The 19,723-nt window shown below is 36.8% G+C and overlaps 1 protein-coding gene across 2 annotated transcripts; it reads left to right on the forward strand.

Moving 5' to 3' along the window:
* The first annotated feature begins 2,898 nt into the window (after positions 1-2,898).
* On the forward strand, positions 2,899-18,418 carry agfg2 (ArfGAP with FG repeats 2). Of its 2 annotated transcripts, XM_056259337.1 has the most exons (15): positions 3,553-3,685; positions 3,831-3,883; positions 4,189-4,282; positions 6,713-6,828; positions 6,949-7,096; positions 8,589-8,715; positions 8,901-9,005; positions 9,821-9,853; positions 11,984-12,172; positions 12,275-12,359; positions 12,502-12,548; positions 14,001-14,084; positions 16,322-16,426; positions 17,262-17,332; positions 17,466-18,418. In XM_056259337.1, exons 1-15 carry the CDS (start codon positions 3,554-3,556, stop codon positions 17,511-17,513), a joined length of 1,437 nt encoding a protein of 478 aa, XP_056115312.1. In that variant the 5' UTR covers position 3,553; the 3' UTR covers positions 17,514-18,418. The 2 variants fall into 2 exon arrangements, with proteins under 2 accessions (XP_056115313.1, XP_056115312.1); XM_056259338.1 differs by lacking the exon at positions 3,831-3,883 and having other exon boundaries at positions 2,899-3,685.
* Positions 18,419-19,723: the final 1,305 nt, after the last annotated feature.

Below are 19,723 nucleotides of genomic sequence, written 5' to 3' on the forward strand. Positions count from 1 at the left end.
GCATCGTTTCAAAGCTAAAACCATGCTTGTGTTTTTCAGGCAATTCACTTGAAACAACGAGTCGCAGAAATAAAATAATAACAATAATTCATCAATAACATAAAAGTAATGGTAAAAGAAAATTAAGCAAACCATACCAGACAATTATGGCCTCATTTCTTCCTAAATTCTCAAGAGCGCGCTTTCATTATACGTTCCATTATGCACGTTTCTTCCAATTATTATAAGTCCATAGATTCGTAGCTTATACATAGATGTGTGTTTCCACTCATGTCAACCAGCATGTCCTCGTACGTTTCCCTTGTGTGTCTAAAACTTGTTCGCACTTCGCAGGAGAACTTTTTTTTCCGCTCTTGAATTTGTCACAGTTGGTCCAACCCCCATGATTCACGCGCTTTATTTCCGGGTTTCGGTGCACCAATACATTTAAAGCAAGCCATGTCTGTTTTCAAATGGATTAATACTTATTTATTATGCGTATGTAATGCAGAATATTCATGTTTGAGGTGACAAGATCTGAAAAACTGAAAAATATACGTTGTTTTAAGCATGTATAGCCTTGTCATTGGTTTCATAGTAACCAGACAAATGAATGAGATCCTTCCACAATCCCAGTTTCAAAGCTTTTTTCAGGGAGTGTTCTCCAAAGTTTCTACCATCACGTGTGATCAAAACCACACTGCCCTTTTCAGTTAATCTGCTAGTTTATCCATCCATACTGGTCCCTGTCAAACCTGTTGTTCATAAGAAAGCCCCACCTGACAACAGTGAAAGAAATCAAGCCAAAACCGAAACAATCAAAAGCTGAGTCAGTTATGTAACCTTAAAATAAGCCCATGCCTCACAACATTACATCTAACACACGCATTCAACATTCATTTCTCTCTCCATGTCTCTTACTGTACATAAAGTAGTAGCAAGTCCGCAAGTCCTACACATTTTAGAATAAGAATAAACGTACAAAAGTAACACAAAAATATCAAATATGCAAGGCTCTATTTGTAGCTGACTGTGACCTTGAACCAAAAAACAAAGTGTCGTACATCTGCACTCTGGGCTCTTATGTTTTTGTTTAATAAAAAAAGAGTTATATTTAGCACTTAAAAGTGATATAAGAAATTATATTATAATTCAAAATTACATTTAAGCATTTACTTTTCTATTACATTTGTCGTTGAAATAATGTTTAGAGGCAAAAAAAAATAATAATTATGTCATCATTTACTCACCCTGAACACAAAAGAAGATATTTTGTCAGTAATCAAACAGTTGACCCCCCCCCCCCCCCCCCCCCCCTTCCTCCTCCTCATCCTCCTCATCCTCCTCCTCATCCTCCTATGGAAGTCAACTGTTTGGATACTGACATTCTTCAAAATATCTTCTTTTGTGTTCATCAGAAGAAAGAAACTCATACAGGTTTGGAACAACTTGAGGGTGAGTAAATGATGACAAAATTTACTATATGTTTAAAGGGATAGTTCACCCAAAAACAAAAATTATCCCATAATTTACTCACCCTCAAGCCATCCTAGGTTTATATAACTTTCTTCTTTCAGCCTAAAACAATCGGAGTAATTAAAAAATATACTGGCACAGGCATGATCATGTGGGAACTATATTGTGAGAGGGGGGCGGGAGGGGGGGCTTTGAGGGGGAGGGAGAGGGGGGGCAGGCCTTTTTAGTGTAGGCCTATAGTAGGCTGTGTTATGTATCCTGATTGACTTTATGATTAGTTAAATCTGTTTTAACCATTTCAGACAGTACCGGACAGCCTCTGTCTCATTCACTTCACGTCTGTGGGCGTTACGCACAGCTCAGTGTGGCCGCTCCAATTTACCTTCAATGAAATCTAACCTTAGTGTAATTGACAGAATTACTAAAAAATATTTAGCTACCTAAAAGTTAAAGATTTTTAATAAAACTCAAGGGATGGTGGATGTGCATCCATCCATCATAAAAGTGATCCATACGGCTCCAGGGAGTTAAAAAAGCCTTCTGAAGTGAAGCGATGCATTTTTTAAGAAAGATATTAATATTTATAACTTTATAAACTATAATCACTGGCTTCCGGTAACGGCCAAATGCGAGTCTAGTTCCGGTGGAAGAGTGACCTCTGACCCGACGTATGACGTAGGATGTAGGAGTAGCGTAAGCTTAGATGAGAGAAGAATCGAGGTTCAAACAAATAGGGCTGGGCAACAAACTCAAGCTCGTCCGACATTTCTCTGAAAAAATTCTACTTTGACTTCTAATTTGTGACCGGTGTTTTGTTTTTCTCTATCCTTTGTGCTTCCACATTTGTCAATACGTCATACGTCGGGTCAGAGGTCACTCAGGCCTTTACCGGAAGCCACAGTGATTATAGTTTATAAAGTATATTTAAGATAGTCATTTTTATTGTAACTGTTTGGTTGAAAGAAGAAAGATCATACACCTAGGATGGCTTGAGGGTGAGTAAATTATGGGATAATTTTCATTTGTGGGTGAACTAACCCTTTATTGAAGCTAAAGTGGATGTTTGGCGGAGCTGTGACCTCTGCTGGTTGCTAGTTGCCACTTCATGACACGCATCGTGTGTTTTCACCATGGTTTTCACTCACAAGACCACTGCAATACCAGGAACCAGGCCAACATTACATCAGTGTAACTGCTGAGATGTCCCCGTTAATGTGATTTGACTCAAGAATGTGTCAACAGGACGGAGGACGCACTTAACTTAAAACTCGTCTAGCGTGCTATTTGTTTTAGTCGTCCTCCATGAGGAAAACTGTGTGCTTCATGCAAAGAGTTAATAAACACACGTACGGACAGCGATTTTTATTTCAAACGTCATAGAGGGGCGTGATAAAAAAAAAACCTACTCTCGTCCAAGATAAAAAATCTCACGTTGCTGAGTAACACTGGAAATAAATAAGCACAATATAATGACCACACAGCCATCACAAACAAAATATTGTTAAGCAGATTAGTCCCTACTTATCCCGCGCGCGTTATTCGCTTTCCAGGGGCATGTAGTACTCAAAGTTGCCTCCGCGTCCTCCTCCTCTAGGTTTCTGTTCGCAGTCTCCCCAGAATCCCTGGAAGGTAATACGGGTGCGCAACAGCAGAGACTGCGCGGTTTGATACGGTGCGAACGAACGGGAGAGAATCAGCAGAGCGAAGAAAAGCAATGACAAGAATCGGATTTTCTCCGCGCCCAGAGGAGAACACCGCAGGAATTAATAAATAAACAGGGCGGTTGTAAAACTCACGGCCAGTCGTGACCACGAGAGACTACGCATGTAAAGATCCTGTTCATGTCAAAGCAATTCATCAGCGCGTGAGAAGAAGACGACCAGCCGCGTAGTCGCGTTCAGTATGCGCGCGTGAGAAGCACTACGGCGGCGGGGGGATTAAAGTGCAACGGTGGGCAACAGTGAAAAGAAAACGGCTCCCCCATTACCATCTTGAGGGCCAGGGGGGTGTGTGTGTGTGTGTGTGTGTGTGTGTGCGCGCGACTACAGGGCTCCAGAAGAAGCATGTCGAACAGAAAACACCGGGACAACCAGGAGATATGCGCGCGCAAGGTCCGCGAGCTCGCCCAGGCGGGAGTCAACAAACACTGCTTCGAGTGCAACCAACCCGGGGTGACTTACATCGACATCACCGTGGGCTGCTTCGTATGCACGTCATGCTCTGGAATGCTGTGAGTGAAAACATGCAACTACATGCGATTATGTCAAGAATTTCATCAGTAGCATTCACCAAACTCTGTAGCTAATATGCAGCGCGAGTCTGGTTGTGTTTACATTCGAGATATTCGGTATTTACTGCTACTTTGTCGTTTTCAGGCGTGTCCCAGACAGTCTTGCTCGTGTTACGTTTCATTTCGTCATGATTTCAGGTTTGGTATTAATATAAGAGTGGGTTTTTTGGCATGTCAGCAAAGGAATGGTGTAATTTCTCCTTCAATTTGCACTTCACTTCACTTACGAACCAGTTTCCTCACCAGCACTGATGAAAAATGCGCAGCCCTCTTCCTTCACTGTTTTGTAATTGATTGCTGCAAGAGGTTTTGTGCAGCTTACTATCGTTATCACAGCCCTGTCACATCCCGCATCATTTATCTCACACGTTTCTCCAATTTCGATTAAAAATGAATGCGAACCCGTTGAACGTTTCATTGCTTGGGGTTTGTTTCTGTTTCAGGAGAGGGCTCAACCCACCCCATAGAGTTAAGTCTATTTCCATGACAACCTTCTCCCAACAGGAAGTGGAGTTTTTGCAAAACCACGGCAACGAGGTGAGTGGCAGGTCTACTTGTGAAGTGATGCTGTGAAACCACTTGCTTTTAAGGCTGAATTTTCTTCTTGTGCAAAATTCTACCCCCCTTGGACCCAAAGGCGAATAAAGGGTACTCTATTTGGTGCCTGATTAAAATGTTGCTTGTTAATAGTATGTTTCACATTATATAATACATTATTTATATAATCTGCAAATTACAGACTTCCTTGGAAAAAATGTACTTCATCAGCAGGGCTTGACATTGACTTCTTTGCTCACCAGCCACTGTGGCTAGTGTATTTCCAACGTTATTAGCCACTCAGCATTTTCACTGGCCTCAATTTTGACGTCAATACCATAGGGAAAAACTGCCATATAGATATTTTTAATATTATCTCATAATTTAGCAGCAGGTATATTGGGTTACTGTCACTTTAAGACCTGACACACGGATCCATTATACTGTTACACATGCGTTTTCATTTCATCAACATTACTGACTGTGTTTACGTGAATTCTCACCAAGATGGTCATTTTGACATTGTTTTGTGTGTATTTGACTGTTTAAGCGCAATAAGCAGCGAAAAAAAAAACTACATTTAGTGCTGAGAGGCGGGTTTATGCACGCACACTTTGGGTGTGAGCACAAAATCTGCGGAAATGAGTGAAAATATGGGCAACAATAAGCGCAATCCCACACTGAAATTCAAGCCCTGTAACACCAACAATATTCATCGAAGCAAATGAAACGAGTGAGTGAGGAGAGGCGGGTTTGTGTGTAACTCGCTGTCGGAGAGATGAGAGAGAGAGAGCACAGCTGGTATAGTGTATCTATTCTGTGGAAAATGAGCGTTGTTTCAGATATTTCAGTATCGATATGTATCGTAAAATCAATATTTTTTGACAACGATACATTAGTCTATTATTTCAGATATTTTAAAATTCAACCCGCCGAAATGGCTAAGTGTGACAAGTGTTAATTTCAAGCCCTGTTCATAATAATAAATGGTTACTTTTGAATGGAGATCAATGGGGAAACATGCGTTTTGCCATCATAATGGTAAAAATTCCTGACCCCTGAAATAAACCGAAACCAAAGCTCAAAGTAAACGTAACACAGTCCTGCTACGTGCATAGGAGTCTTAAAGGAAAAAAGGTCAGAAAGAGCACAAACAATTTTGGTTCAACATTAAAGAATGAAAAAATTAAATGATTTAAGTAAGGATACAGGCCTATACACTCACTGGCCACTTTATTGGGTACACCTCTCTAGTGCCGGCCGGGCTGGACGCCTTCTTGCCTTAATATATTGTTAAAATTGAATAACAGTGATAGCAAAACTAGAATAAAAACAGCAAACCTTGAACATAAAGAAATATATTATATCCCATTTTACCTATCAACAACCTTATGTGCAACATAACGTGAATTCTATTAATAGAAAATACCACATGTGCAATGGATACACTTTTGCGTTGTTTATTTTTGTGTGTATGTCTGTCAAAACTACCTATTCCATCTGTGGAAATGATAGACTAAAAGCATTTGATGGCTTCCATCATATAAAATACAAAAGCAGTTTGATTTTGAGAAAATGTTAGATAGCAAGAGCTTGTGTTAAGCTGGTTTGTGGGCATAATAAAACATAATATATAGTTTTAATAAATAGTTTTTTTAATAAAGTTCTTAATATACTGCAGTTTTTCCCATGAGTGTGTGACTGAGCTTGCCTTTCTGGTGAGCAAATCTGAATGGGGTTCAAGTACAGACGTTGCTCTTTCACTCCCTAGCCAACACACACACACACACACATTCACACCCACCATTGGCACTAAAGGATTCTTGCTCATTGCAGTTGAAGCCAAATGAATGCTCTGAGGGTGGGCGCCATGCTTGTGTAACACTGGCAAAAAATTCTTCTGACTCATTCCTCCTCTCCTCTGTCAGTAAAGTGTCGAGTATGAGAAGGAACAGACGGGCATAGCTAATATCAATGCTAGTGATTGACATTAAAGTGAATGACAAATGAAAACGACAGCTAAATAGCCACTAATCCACAGTGTGTAACTGAGCCTGCTAATTTGCACCTAAGCTCATTCGATGCTAAAATATGTCGGTGTTAATGAGTCACAGTGTAATTTGTTGAAAAAGCTCAGACACGTCATGTACAGCACACAGTTTGCTTGTAATGCAATAAACAGTATCTGTTGTTAATGTACACATGCTTACATTAACTATTAATGTTCAGTAATAATAAAGCTTTTAAGTTAATTGCAAACACAACCCCAAAGACGCTAAATGCTTTCTAAATGAATCTCAATGTTACATTAAAGTCCTTACATAACATCTCCTTTGAGAGAGTACTCTATGCATTATGCAGATTAGCCTGTAACAGTTAATGAGGGTTAAAACGGTGATTAACTCTGTTCTTGGTTTATGGGGTTGTTAGGTTGGAAGGAGGACCTGGCTCTGCACTTTTGACCCCAAAACAGACGGCTGTTTTGATGCGCGCGACACACAGAAGCTGAAAGAGTTCTTGCAGGACAAATATGAGAGGAAGAAATGGTGAGTGTGGTTTCGGTGTGGATCAAATGGAATGATTAACACGTGCAATGGACCTTCTCAATGGATTGTGTATTGATGAAAGTTAAAGGATGCAATGCTAGCTAGTGTCTGTCTTTCCAGGCATTTCTCTAAAAGCAAGATGCGCAGGGATGTGGAGTCCCCATGGGGCCCGGGGGTTCAGGCTGTTCCTGCTCCACACGGGCCCGCTCAGAACCAGCCTCCGCCGGGACATCCACTGAACCCCACGGCCCGGCCCACTCGTACACTGGTGAGGAGCAAAAGAGATTTGAAGAGGCAAAAAAAAAAGAGATAGAGAAACAACAAAAAATGCAAATGTTTATTTATTTTGTATATTGGTTTTAATAGTGTTATTATCATTCCTGCCTATGTTTTTTTGTTCTAGTTGTCACATAATAATAATAATAGTAATACAATTTTTTTTACTTATCAGTCACATAATAGTAATAACAATAAACATTATTTTATTTATCAGTCACATAATAATACTAATAATTATTATTATTAGACTTATAGTAGTAATAATAATAAAATTATTCTCTTGATGTAATTTCTTAATAAATTAATATTATTATTTTTAATAATCCCTTGCTGTTATTTCTCAATATTAATAATTATTATTATTTGACTGATAATAGTAATAATAAAATTAATCCCTTAATGTAATTTCTTAATAAATTAATATTATTATTTTTAACAATCCCTTGATATAATTTCTCAATAATAATATTATTATTATCTGACTGATAATAGTAATAATAATAAAAATAATCCCTTGATGTAATTTCTTAATAATTATTATTATTATTACTATTTGACTGAAAATAGTATTATCAATCCCTTAATGTAATTTCTTCTTATTATTATTATAATTACAAATGAAAATGACATCAAAGGATTTTAGGAGGAAAATAGAGTATAATAGTGTCAGTGAAGTGTCAGTTATCATCTGTAAAGAACTAAATTATTATTGTTATTATTAGTAGTAGTAGTATAATTATTATTAGTAGTATAAATGAAATTTACATCAAATGATTGTAGAAGTAAAATAGAGTATACAAATAGGCCCAGTGTCAGTGAAGTTTTAAAAGTATAATTCCCCTTAAATTAACACAATTAGTAGTATTATTATTAAAATAAATGGAAGAGAAAATACATCAAGATCTTAGAAGGAAAATCGAGTATATCAAAGCAATAAGCCCCGCGAAGCTGTGTTTTACAGTGAATTTAGAACAGCTAAGGGGCGTTGTTAGGCACGACACGCAGCGGTTACTCAATAAAAATATTAATTTATAAAATAAACACCAGCAACAAAAAATCTAACGTTATAATAACACATTTATTCCTCCGCCAAGCAATGTAGTTCCAAAGAGGTTGCCAAGCAACACATGCAACAACAAAGCATCACAAACGGCAGTTGTGCAGTAATACTAATGTAATGTGGTCACATGTGTAGTTTACAACAGCTTAACCAATCAGAATCAAGGACCGGAACTATCCGTTTTTATAAAAATAGGCTTAGTATCAGTGAAGAAGAAGCATTAAAGCTGTAATTTCACATTCATGACACTGTTATGAGCTCAGTCCTGATGTACTGCTGTAGCAGGACGGTTTGAATTAAAAGAGGGTTTTGGTTCAAGCTGTCTAACATGCTTTCATTTCTGATCTGAAAACCAGCCCAAAAATGTGTCACATCGAGGGTGGTGATCTGATTTTGAATGCGTGTGTGTGTATTCCCACAGTCCCAGTCCCAGTCCCAGTTGTCAATATGGGACAGAGCTCCTGCTGTCTCTCCGGCTGATAGCCGTACTGAAGTGTTCACTGCCAGACCCACTCGCTCACAGAGCTTCAGAGATCATCCCATTAAAGGTACATCCTTCAATCTGTTTTTCTTCTTCCTTTCCTATGCCCTCCTTCTGTCTGGTCTCTCCTGATTAATAACACAGATGCACTGTACCGTGAGTCATCGTTAGACTGTGATTTATTCTTTAAATATTTTACTTATCCCTCTTCCTCTTCTCTCCTTTCTGTCTGTTTCTCTCTTTCTGTCTAAGACACATTGTTAAGTGGTGTGGAGAGACAGAGGCCAGGAATAATTTCTTCGGGAATGGGACCCCAGAATCATCCCTCCTCCTTTCCAGCCCTTCCACGTCCTTCAGGTACACAAAGACACACACACATATTGTGCCCGTCACATAACATACATTTCTATGAAGTATAAAGTGGGCTCCAAAAGTCCACGTTGAAAAATGTATTTTTGTTTAATCGTGGAAATAAAGTTTTTTATTTATAAAGTTTTGAAGGATTTTGAAATATTTCAAACAAAGAAGTTTGTAAATTTGATAGGATGTACATTTAATAGTAGTATATTTAAAGGTGTATTATGTAACTTTTTTTGTTTTGTTCAAAATTAACTAAATTTTACTTATTTAATGTTAGTGCTGGGCAATGATTAATCGTGATTAATCGCATCCAAAATAAAAGTTTGTGTTTATACGTGTGTGTGTACTGTGTATAATTATTTTGTATATATAAATACACACACATGCATGTATGTATTTAAGAAAAATGTGTTATTTATAAAATATTTATTTATATATCATATAAATTATGTATATATATATATATACAGTATATACATGCAAATATTTCTTAAATATATACATGCATATGTGTGTATTTATATATTCAAAATAATTATACACAGTACACACACACATATATATTATTTAAACAACACAAACTTTTATTTTGGATGTGATTAATCACGATTAATCGTTGCCCAGCACTATAAAATTAGCATTAAAATGTTTTTTTTTTTAAATGGAAAACAGAAGCATTTTAATTCGGATCCACAAAATGTTGGATCCCATGGTATATCTAAATTTCTGCATTTAAAAAAAAAAAGATTCACTATTAAGCCATAACAGTTTCAATTGATCTCATCTTCCCTTCTTTATCTTTTATTTCACAGCAAGTAGCACTTTCAAAAACAGCTTTACTTTAGGTAAGTCGCGTAAACGATATATATGTGATTGTGCACTGCAGAAGCTTCAGCTGTACCTCAGACCATCTGGCTGAGTCGCTGAGTGAGCCAGCCATGACAGGCAGGGGAAGAAAAAGTGAAATAAGAAAATGCAGATATAATGTTTGTGTATGTGTGAGGGCTGTGAGTGTGTCAGAGGAAAAGCTTGACACTATGCAGACTTGAACCCCCATGGAATAATGCTGTTAACAATAAACCAGTGATCAAGATCAAATGACCAAGCTAGACTTTATGCAAGATAAGCACTATTCAGTATGTTCGTGGCCACAGTATTATATTAGCCAGTGCATCTACATTGAAACAAGCTACAAAAACTATTTAAAAAAAAACCATCACCTAGATTATAGGGGTGGGAATTGGCAAAAATGGGCGATATTTGGGCCACGATTCAATATTATTGCTTTTCTTAACATATTGCGATACAGCAAGTATTGCGATTCGATTCTGCGATATATTGCGATTCTTGTCCACCATATTATTCAAAGGCATTACAAACAATGAGAAAAATAAGACTGCTCAACTCACTTCAAATGTCACATTTAATTCTGTGAACATTATCTTCTACACATTAACTGAAGTGCAAAAACTTAGGAGGATAGTGCAAAAACGTTGTCCTTGAACATTCAGCACACAAGACCTTATTATAGGACAGGACGTCATTATTCTCTGAATAGGAGAGCTCTCACATAAATGGTGAGCTCCCAGGCCAGCACATAACTTAAAATTATTTAAATACAATAGAGTAACATAAAGCAGATATTATAGAGTAACATAAACCTGAGAATAATCATATAAATAATGTCAAGGTCTTTACTAATCGCTTTTTGATAAAACCCGAAATTTACCCACACTTTCGATTTGAAAGAAGACGGAGCGTCGCGTACAACCGGTTGTCATGGTGAAGCCATTGATTGCACGACAACAAAGCACCGCAACAAGCGCCACCTTGTGGATGTAATACGCAAATGTAAATGATCAGAGTAAACACCGAGAAAACCAATGGAGAAAACCTGAAAGTAAAACAGATAATTTTATAATTAAATATTTCAATACTTTGCGCTACTTTGATATAATTGCGTGCGCAAAATATCGCGACACTGAATAGAATTGATTTTTTCCCCCAGCACTACTAGATTATCACCTTTTGAGATGTTTCTCGCTGCAGTGGCTTCAGACGGAGCCTCTAAATACCAGCAGTGCCATGTTAAAGTCACAGGACGATACTGAATGTGTCCTGCACATGCTTCAAAGCCCACGCCACAGCTCTGCCAGGTCAAGGAGACACAATCTGCTCTTTGATAATGAAAAAGGCACAGGCTTTAAAGTAAAGGTATATTTAGAAAATCGCTCAAAGCACAACCTGTTGATGTGAAAGAATGTGTCGAATTATTTGTAGAATACACTGGAATACCAATAAAGGATATTGCTAGAGGAGCATGGAATTCGATTTTAGTCATTTCCAGGGTTGGATAAGTATGGGAGAATATTTGTTTCTATACTATTGCTTCTATTCTGTTTTCTAAAATATAAATATAATGTATCATAGAGGCAGAGTGTTGTTTTTCATGGTTTTTGAAGCAGGTGGCCAGTGCAGCCAAAAGTTTAGTAATCATTTAACATGATTAATAATGTTCAATACGCAAAATTATAAAATAACGACTTTATTCAACTATTCATTTTCTTTCGTGTGGGCCCCTGACGCGAGTTCACGCGAGAACTGAGACGATGAAGCAGATGGGTCTCGATGTTTAAAATGGTTCAAAAGTAGGCTAATTACTGACAGAATTTTAATTTTTGGGTGAACTTTCCCTTTAAGCATTTGTCTATTTAAATCCAAACAGCATTTTTTGTTGTTGCCTGGGCAGTGTATTTTATATTTTGAATTAGCTTTTATTTCTATATTTTCAGTTTACATTTTAATTGCAGTTTACATTTTAGTCATTATACATGCTAATATTTCTATTTAGCCTAAATTTAGTACTTCAACTTTAGCTTTATTTCAATGAATCAAAATGATGATCTTTAGATATCAATAGCAACACCATATGCAAATTAGAGCGTAATCACTGACAGCCTCTCTGATTGGTTTAGGTCGCACTCTGTCAACTGGGGGTGGAGCTGCGTTCAGAGCCTTCCCTAAATCTATGAGTTTGGATTTTGGGGGTCTGAGCCACGCCCACAACACACTCAGTTCTGTTGCTCCGCCCCCTGTCACTCAGGATAAGTATGCAGTCTTATCACAGCTTGATAAAGTGTTCACTGACAACACACCCGTCACAGGTAGGTTATGGGTTATATCTATTAAGCTAGTGGATAAAGATCTCAAAATAATGCATGGTTCAAATCTACATAGCTTTGACAAGCCCTTTTACACTTTTGTAGCCATTACAACAGCTCCCTCTGATGGACCCCCTCAGTATAGCACCCTCTTTGGGAACCGGCTGTCCTCAAGTTCCACGCCTGCAAGGTAAAACAAAATAAAAAAACACATATTCAAATTAGTTACACACATCAGTCCAAACTAAATAGAAATATTTTCCAACCCACATTACTATGAACATGTTTGTTAATGGCTTTTTTGTTGTTGATCTCCTGTTGCTCTTTTTCAGCTCCCCAGGCGTTCCTGAGGCCACCTCGGGATCTCAAACGTTTGCAAGTGAGCAATTCACAGCAGTGTTTTCTAGTTTATTTAGTTAACCCATCCAGAACTGATTCTGAACTACAATAGAAATGGCTTTTGGCTTTGACTTGGATTTTAAAGCAGTTATTTGTGAGTAAACAAGTAACAGTAGTTTTTTTAAATATACATTGATCCGGAATAATCCCATGTGTTTAAAGAGAACCTCAGCTGTCATTATACAGTAACTTGGGTAGATTACTTACAAATTGTAGTCAGTTACTGATTCCAAAATAAAAGGCAAAAAAATGTAGATCGTAACGGTACTATACGGTAATATAATCGGACTACTTTTAGAAGAATTACCTAACTCATTTATCACATTTGATTGGCATAGGATAATCTTCTACCATATTTATCTAAAATAAAAATACAAAAAGAAAGAAAATATATTCCATTCTTTGTTATCAACAACATGAGGTGCATTAAATATTATATTACGTCAGGGTGTGTTGTGAGTTTAATGAAAAGCTATTAAGTAAATCATAAAAATTGTAAGTTTTTGAAATTATTTTAAAATAAAAACTATCAAAATAAAACACTTACTAAAATAAAATATATTTTATTTGTTTACCTGCATGTCATTTGACCATTAACCAACCTCAGAACTGTGAAATTAATTGTATTATTTATTGTTATTATTATCATTGACTCGGTTTTATTAATAACCTAACTTATTAACTTAAAATCTCAGGGCTTACTTCAAGGAAATATATTTGGTCAAATACATTCAGCTGGCAAAATAGTTGAGGAATAATCCCTGCATCGCATGTAAATATGAAATGATGTGAATTTGTATGTTTTAATGTGTTCGAAAGACAAAAGCCTTTCTACGACAGTAATACATGGTTAAATGATAATTAAAATAATAATTAATCAGAAGCTGATTAGATATACAAGATTGCAATGCAAGTTGAGAAAACACTTGTTAAAAGTGAATGATTTCTGTAAATGCAGTGATCAAATGCTGTTTTTTTCCTCAGTTTTCAGTGATAGTCACATGACTAGTGGCTGGTCTGTGAGTGCAATAAAGACTTTCTGAACGTATATAAGCAGTAGGCTTTTTTAGAAAGGAAAATTTAAAATATAACATGAATAATGAATCATTTACTGACATTGTGATGAGAATAACTTCAATCAATAAAAAGTAACTGTAGTCTGATTTTAAAACATAATAATCTCATTACGTAATCCAGATGACATGTAATCAGTTACTACCCAGTCCCAGCACTGCTTGTGTGTGTGTGTGACATGCAATATTTGGACGATCTTACAGCATGACCTCAGAAAGTCTCTGAGATGGAAACATCTGTAAATTCACAATAATTAAGTCAAACCAGGGATTTGATCCAAAGTGCAGTTCATGGTAATGAGAGACCGTCTGCAGTGTGTGTGACTCATAACCACACTTTTTCTCTCTCTCTGATTCAGATTTCCCAAACCCCTTCAACTCTACAGCCAGTTGCACCCAGTCTGTTCTGTCTCCCAGTAACCCCTTCAAAAGCACAGCCTCAGGTAAGAGATGTGTGCCCATGCCCACTTCATGCGTTGCCTATTGGAAAACAGCAAGACTGCAATTCAGTATAATTGCATTTTTGGGGGAAAATGAGCTAGGATTAGTTTTTACCTTCAATAAAATACCTTTATGGACTGCGGATGTCATAAATCAGAAACTGACTGTAAAGAACTGCATACAACTCCGACCTAAGATTAACCAAGCCTTCCATTTGCAGTGACATGTATGGACATTTCCCACTGGAAGATCCATGCAGCCAAGTCATTATTAATCTGATTGTGGGACACAAGCCCATAGTTATGTCTTGTGAAGGACACATTGTTACAACGCTATAAATCTGACAAAGTGTACTTGGTTTAAAAGGAACTTAATCCATAAATCAATGAATCTGATAACTGGATATTGCTGGTGTTCCCGTGCGGAACTATTACTTCTGTAAATCAAGCCAAACTCTGACTCGCACAAATGCTGTCAACCCAGTGTACATCTCAAAGCCAACACCAACAGTGATGTCACCTGGGAAAATTTCAATGCAAAGAGAGTGGTTTGGTGGATTTATTGTCGGCTGAAGTCCAAGTGTTAAGAGGAAATAATACACTTTGTCTTGAGCAGTCAGACTCAGCACATTTATCATTTTATCATGATGTCCTGAACATTGAGTTCAATACTATTTTCAAACATGAAAACGGGCTTTTATGTCCAAAGTAAAACACAAAACTCTATCTATCTATCTATCTATCTATCTATCTATCTATCTATCTATCTATCTATCTATCTATCTATCTGTCTGTCTGTCTGTCTGTCTGTCTGTCTGTCTGTCTGTCTGTCTGTCTGTCTGTCTGTCTGTCTGTCTATCTGTCTTTCATATCTATCTATCTATCTATCTATCTATCTATCTATCTATCTATCTATCTATCTGTCTGTCTGTCTGTCTGTCTGTCTGTCTGTCTGTCTGTCTGTCTGTCTGTCTATCTGTCTGTCTATCTGTCTTTCATATCTATCTATCTGTCTTTCATATCTACCTATCTATCTATCTGTCCATCTATCTATCTATCTATCTATCTATCTATCTATCTATCTATCTATCTATCTATCGTATGACTGCATATCTATCGATCTACACGTATATATAGATAGATGATAGATACTATAGTGATAGTTTTGTGTTTTACTTTTACTATTTATCTATCTATCTATCTATCGTATGACTGCATACTGTATATTGATAGATAGATAGATAGACAGTTAAAGTAAAACACAAAGCTATCACTATATATCTATCTATTGTCTAACTGCATTTCTATCTACATATACAGACAGATGGGTCGATAGATAGATATGAAAGACAGATAGATAGATAGATAGATATGAAAGACAGATAGATAGATAGATAGATAGATAGACAGACAGACAGACAGACAGATAGATAGATAGATAGATAGACAGACAGACAGACAGACAGACAGACAGATAGACAGATAGATAGACAGACAGATAGATAGACAGATAGATAGATAGACAGACAGATAGATAGACAGACAGACAGACAGATAGATAGACAGATAGATAGACAGACAGATAGATAGATAGATAGATAGATAGATAGACAGACAGACAGACCGATAGATAGATAGATAGATAGATAGATAGATAGATAGATAGATAGATAGATAGATATGAAAGACAGACAGATAGATAGATAGATAGATAGATAGATAGATAGATAGACCGATAGATAGACCGATAGATAGACCGATAGATAGATAGATAGATATGAAAGACAGATAGATAGATAGATAGATAGACAGATAGATAGATAGATAGAGATAGATAGACAGATAGATAGATAGATAGATAGAGATAGATAGACAGATAGATAGACATTAAAAGTAAAACAAAATTATCAGTATCTATCTATTGCCTGACTGCATAGTATCTACATATACAGATAGATAGATAGATAGATATGAAAGAGATAGATAGATAGATAGATAGATAGATAGATAGACAGACATTAAAAGTAAAACAAATTATCAGTATCTATCTATTGCCTGACTCCATAGTATCTACATATACAAATAGATAGATAGATAGATAGATAGATAGATAGATAGATAGATAGATAGATAGATAGATAGATAGATAGATAGATAGATAGATAGATGGATGGATGTCAAAGTCAGTTTGCATGTTTGTGAAGTGTTGAACTCTATATTCATGTCTTTCTGATTGACAGATGGCGTGTCCTCCTCAGCTGTCTTTCCTCAGTCCGTCTCTTTTCCTGCATCTGTCACCCAAAGTGCTTTTTCACACCAACAGTCCAGTAACCAGGAAGCCAACGGTGAGTAAAGCAAGCTTAAGTCTTTAAATCTGCTAAATGGCAGTGAAACCCGTTCTTTAAATAGTCCAGTAATCAATGAAAAGAATCGGTATGGAATCAGCACTTAAGAAGAGACACTGTAAGTAAGTAAGTAAGTAAAATTTATTTATACAGCGCCTTTCACAGACTAAGTCACAAAGCGCTTTACAATAGACAAAAATGGATACAAATAAAATAAAACAGATAAAATTAACAATATATAAAGTACAGAGATTACCCAAAAGCTAACCTGAACAAATGAGTCTTCACTTGTCCCCTAAAACTGTCCACATTCTCAGCAAACCTAATACTGGTTGGCAAAGCATTCCATAATCTGGGTGCCACAGCGGCGAAGGCTCTATCCCCACATGTCTTTAAACGAGTGCGTGGCGTAGATAGCAGATTTTGATTATTAGACCTGAGAGACCGGAGAGGGGTATGAAAATGAATTATGTCAACAAGATAAGCAGGGGCCTGGCCATGTAAAGCCCTATAGGTTATGGTTAGTATTTTGAATTGGATCCTGTAAGTTACAGGAAGCCAGTGAAGGGAGCAGAGTATCGGGGTGATATGGGTGCGCCTATTTGAACGAGTAAGTAACCTAGCAGCTGAATTTTGAATGGATTGCAGTCGATGAAGAACAGATTTGTTAAGTGAAGAGAAAAGTGAGTTACAATAATCAATACGGGAGGAAATGAAGGCATGAATGAGCATCTCCAGCATCTCACTGCAGAGCGAAAACTCAAGATGATCGAAGTGAGATGCAGTTTTGTTGATCTGAACTGAAATTTGTGTGCTATTTTTATCCTGTTTGTAGGTTTCAACTCATTTCCTGCCCCCGAGTCCGTCCCCAAAGTCCCACGACCAATGTCTGTCAACCCTTTTACTGTAAGCATGATCCTCTTTCTATGCTAAGAGTCAGTAAAACAGTGTAGTAAATAAGCTTCTGCCTATAATAAATCATAAATCACTTGCAGACTGAATGTCAGGGGTTACGAGTGTTTTCCATCGCTTCTCTTAGGGGAATGTTTACCCGAGCAGAGGAGCATCACTAAACCCTTTCATCTGATCCCGAACCGGCCATGGAGAACGAGGAGAGCGAGTGGAGCTTGTTTACTTTGCCATACCTACAGAAAACATCCAACACTTCTGCGTGTGTATGTGTCTTCGTGTGTGTTTAAAGGTGTGGGTGTTTGTTTGTTTGTTAGCGGATATTGTACATGTAACTCTGTACATGCTTTGTTGTATGTGTGTGTGTGTGTGAGAGTGTGTTTGTACGTGCCCTTTTGTACCAGATGCTATACAGTAAATCAAGCTGTGTGTGTGTGTGTGTGTGCGCACATGTTTGTGGGTTTTGCCTTATATCAGTGTTGTTTTTTTTGCTGATAATAGGAGAACTTCAGATGAAAGGTGCTTATGAGAACCATTAACACTCACACACAAACACACACACACACACTCAAACTGAACTTCTCGTGCCAATATCGCCCTAACCTGAGTGCCCACTTACTTCACTCGTACACTGAGGTCAACACATTTCAATACAATAGTAGCAATTCAAGCTTCAGATCATCTCAGTAATGCATTTTCCCCTCAGTGCCGATTTGGTTTATTTGATTCAGATGCATGTTAATAAGACGGCATATACGAAACAGGCATTTCGCCACTTACGTGTCCGTGTATGAATGCCGGGCTTGTTTCTATTTATTTTGACGCTCATTTGAAGCGTTAGTAAGTATTCCTGTGTGCATTGTCAGACTGCATGCGCTTCTCAAGCTGAGCCGGAAGCTGCTGAATGTACTGCAGTTTCAGTGATTATGAGGGGAAAAAAACCTTTCTTGTATGGACCAAAAATTGTCTAATATCGTCAAGTTTCCTGTATAACGTAGAGATGGTTTCTTTTGCAAAAGGATTCATATAGAATGTCTTTGTATCGAGATGTATGCATCTGCATAAAGCTATCCATAATTGTTGCGTCTACGTGTATCTGATTGTCCATGTGATGCAAATCCAATTGAATTTGCTGCTTTTGAAATGTCATGCAATATCTTTTTACGACAGCTCCGTTTATATTTTTCTGTGAAGATCATTATCGCATTACGAATGTATTTGCACTCTATGAACATTAGGGCTTTCAACTGAAAATTAAAATGAAACGGATCAATTTCACCTCTCACCTGACCTAGAGTAATTTTTATGATTGCAGTCTAGATTGAAATAGCTTGTTAGTGGAAAAAGGCAAACTGCAAAAATGCTATGCTTTACCTAGAAGAATTAAGAGAGAAGCATTTGTGTACTTATATAAAGTTGATTTGGCGAACCATTGCAGCTTCTAAAAATATGTGCACCGCCTTTTAACGTACATTTGAACCTAAAATCCTATCATTTCTGTTCACGTTGTCAAATATTGCAATGGACCAGTTAGTCCACTAGATGTCAGAGGTGATCCATTTTAATATGATTAAATCACGATACAGTATTCAATAAAGAATATTAAGATTTTATTTAAGACGCTATTTTAAGGTGTCGTTGTTACAGTGTAATTATATATCTAAGTATTGATTAACAACATGTACTTACTATAGGGTTTGGTTGAGGTTTAGTTGCATGTTATTATGCATATTTTACTGCTATTACTATGGTAAATACATGTAAGATATGTAACAAGGACACTGTAAAATAAAGTGTTCCCTTTATTTGTTTATTTTATTTTTTTAGAATTACAATTATGATGTACAGCTGCATTACTGACTTATTTATAATGTCTAGACAAACCTGTTTTTTTGGCAAGTAAAACCAAAAATGTGTGGCATCTTCTGAATGTATTAAAGGGTTATTACAACAACGCTTGCTTTTGAACTCAGTCTTGTGGACAATTGCTCTATTGTCACGCCTATTTATCCGCAATAAAATAACACGATATTTATGACGACAATGGTAACAATTAACATTTATTCCTTATGTTATAAATTAAGTTATGTGAACTTTTTTTAATCACGCGTGGATTATTTACTTAATAATTCCAAGGCAACAGGTTTCCTCACTACAACCGATCACTTTTTACAGTGTAATGAAACTAATCACCACAAGCATGAATATTTTGTTTTAGTATTATTTATTGAACATTTACCAATAACTTATTTCAAATTCATGTTTATAGATGGATCTTTCACGATAGTGAAGAAACTGCTGAAATTCATCATTGAAAGATGATATAATCTTATAAACCTCACCTAATGATGCACAAAACACAACAATGGTGACACTCAACAAATAATA

Source organism: Rhinichthys klamathensis, unplaced genomic scaffold (assembly GCF_029890125.1).
Source record: "Rhinichthys klamathensis goyatoka isolate OS25496 unplaced genomic scaffold, OSU_Roscu_1.1 h1tg000165l_1, whole genome shotgun sequence".
Taxonomy (NCBI): domain Eukaryota; kingdom Metazoa; phylum Chordata; class Actinopteri; order Cypriniformes; family Leuciscidae; genus Rhinichthys; species Rhinichthys klamathensis.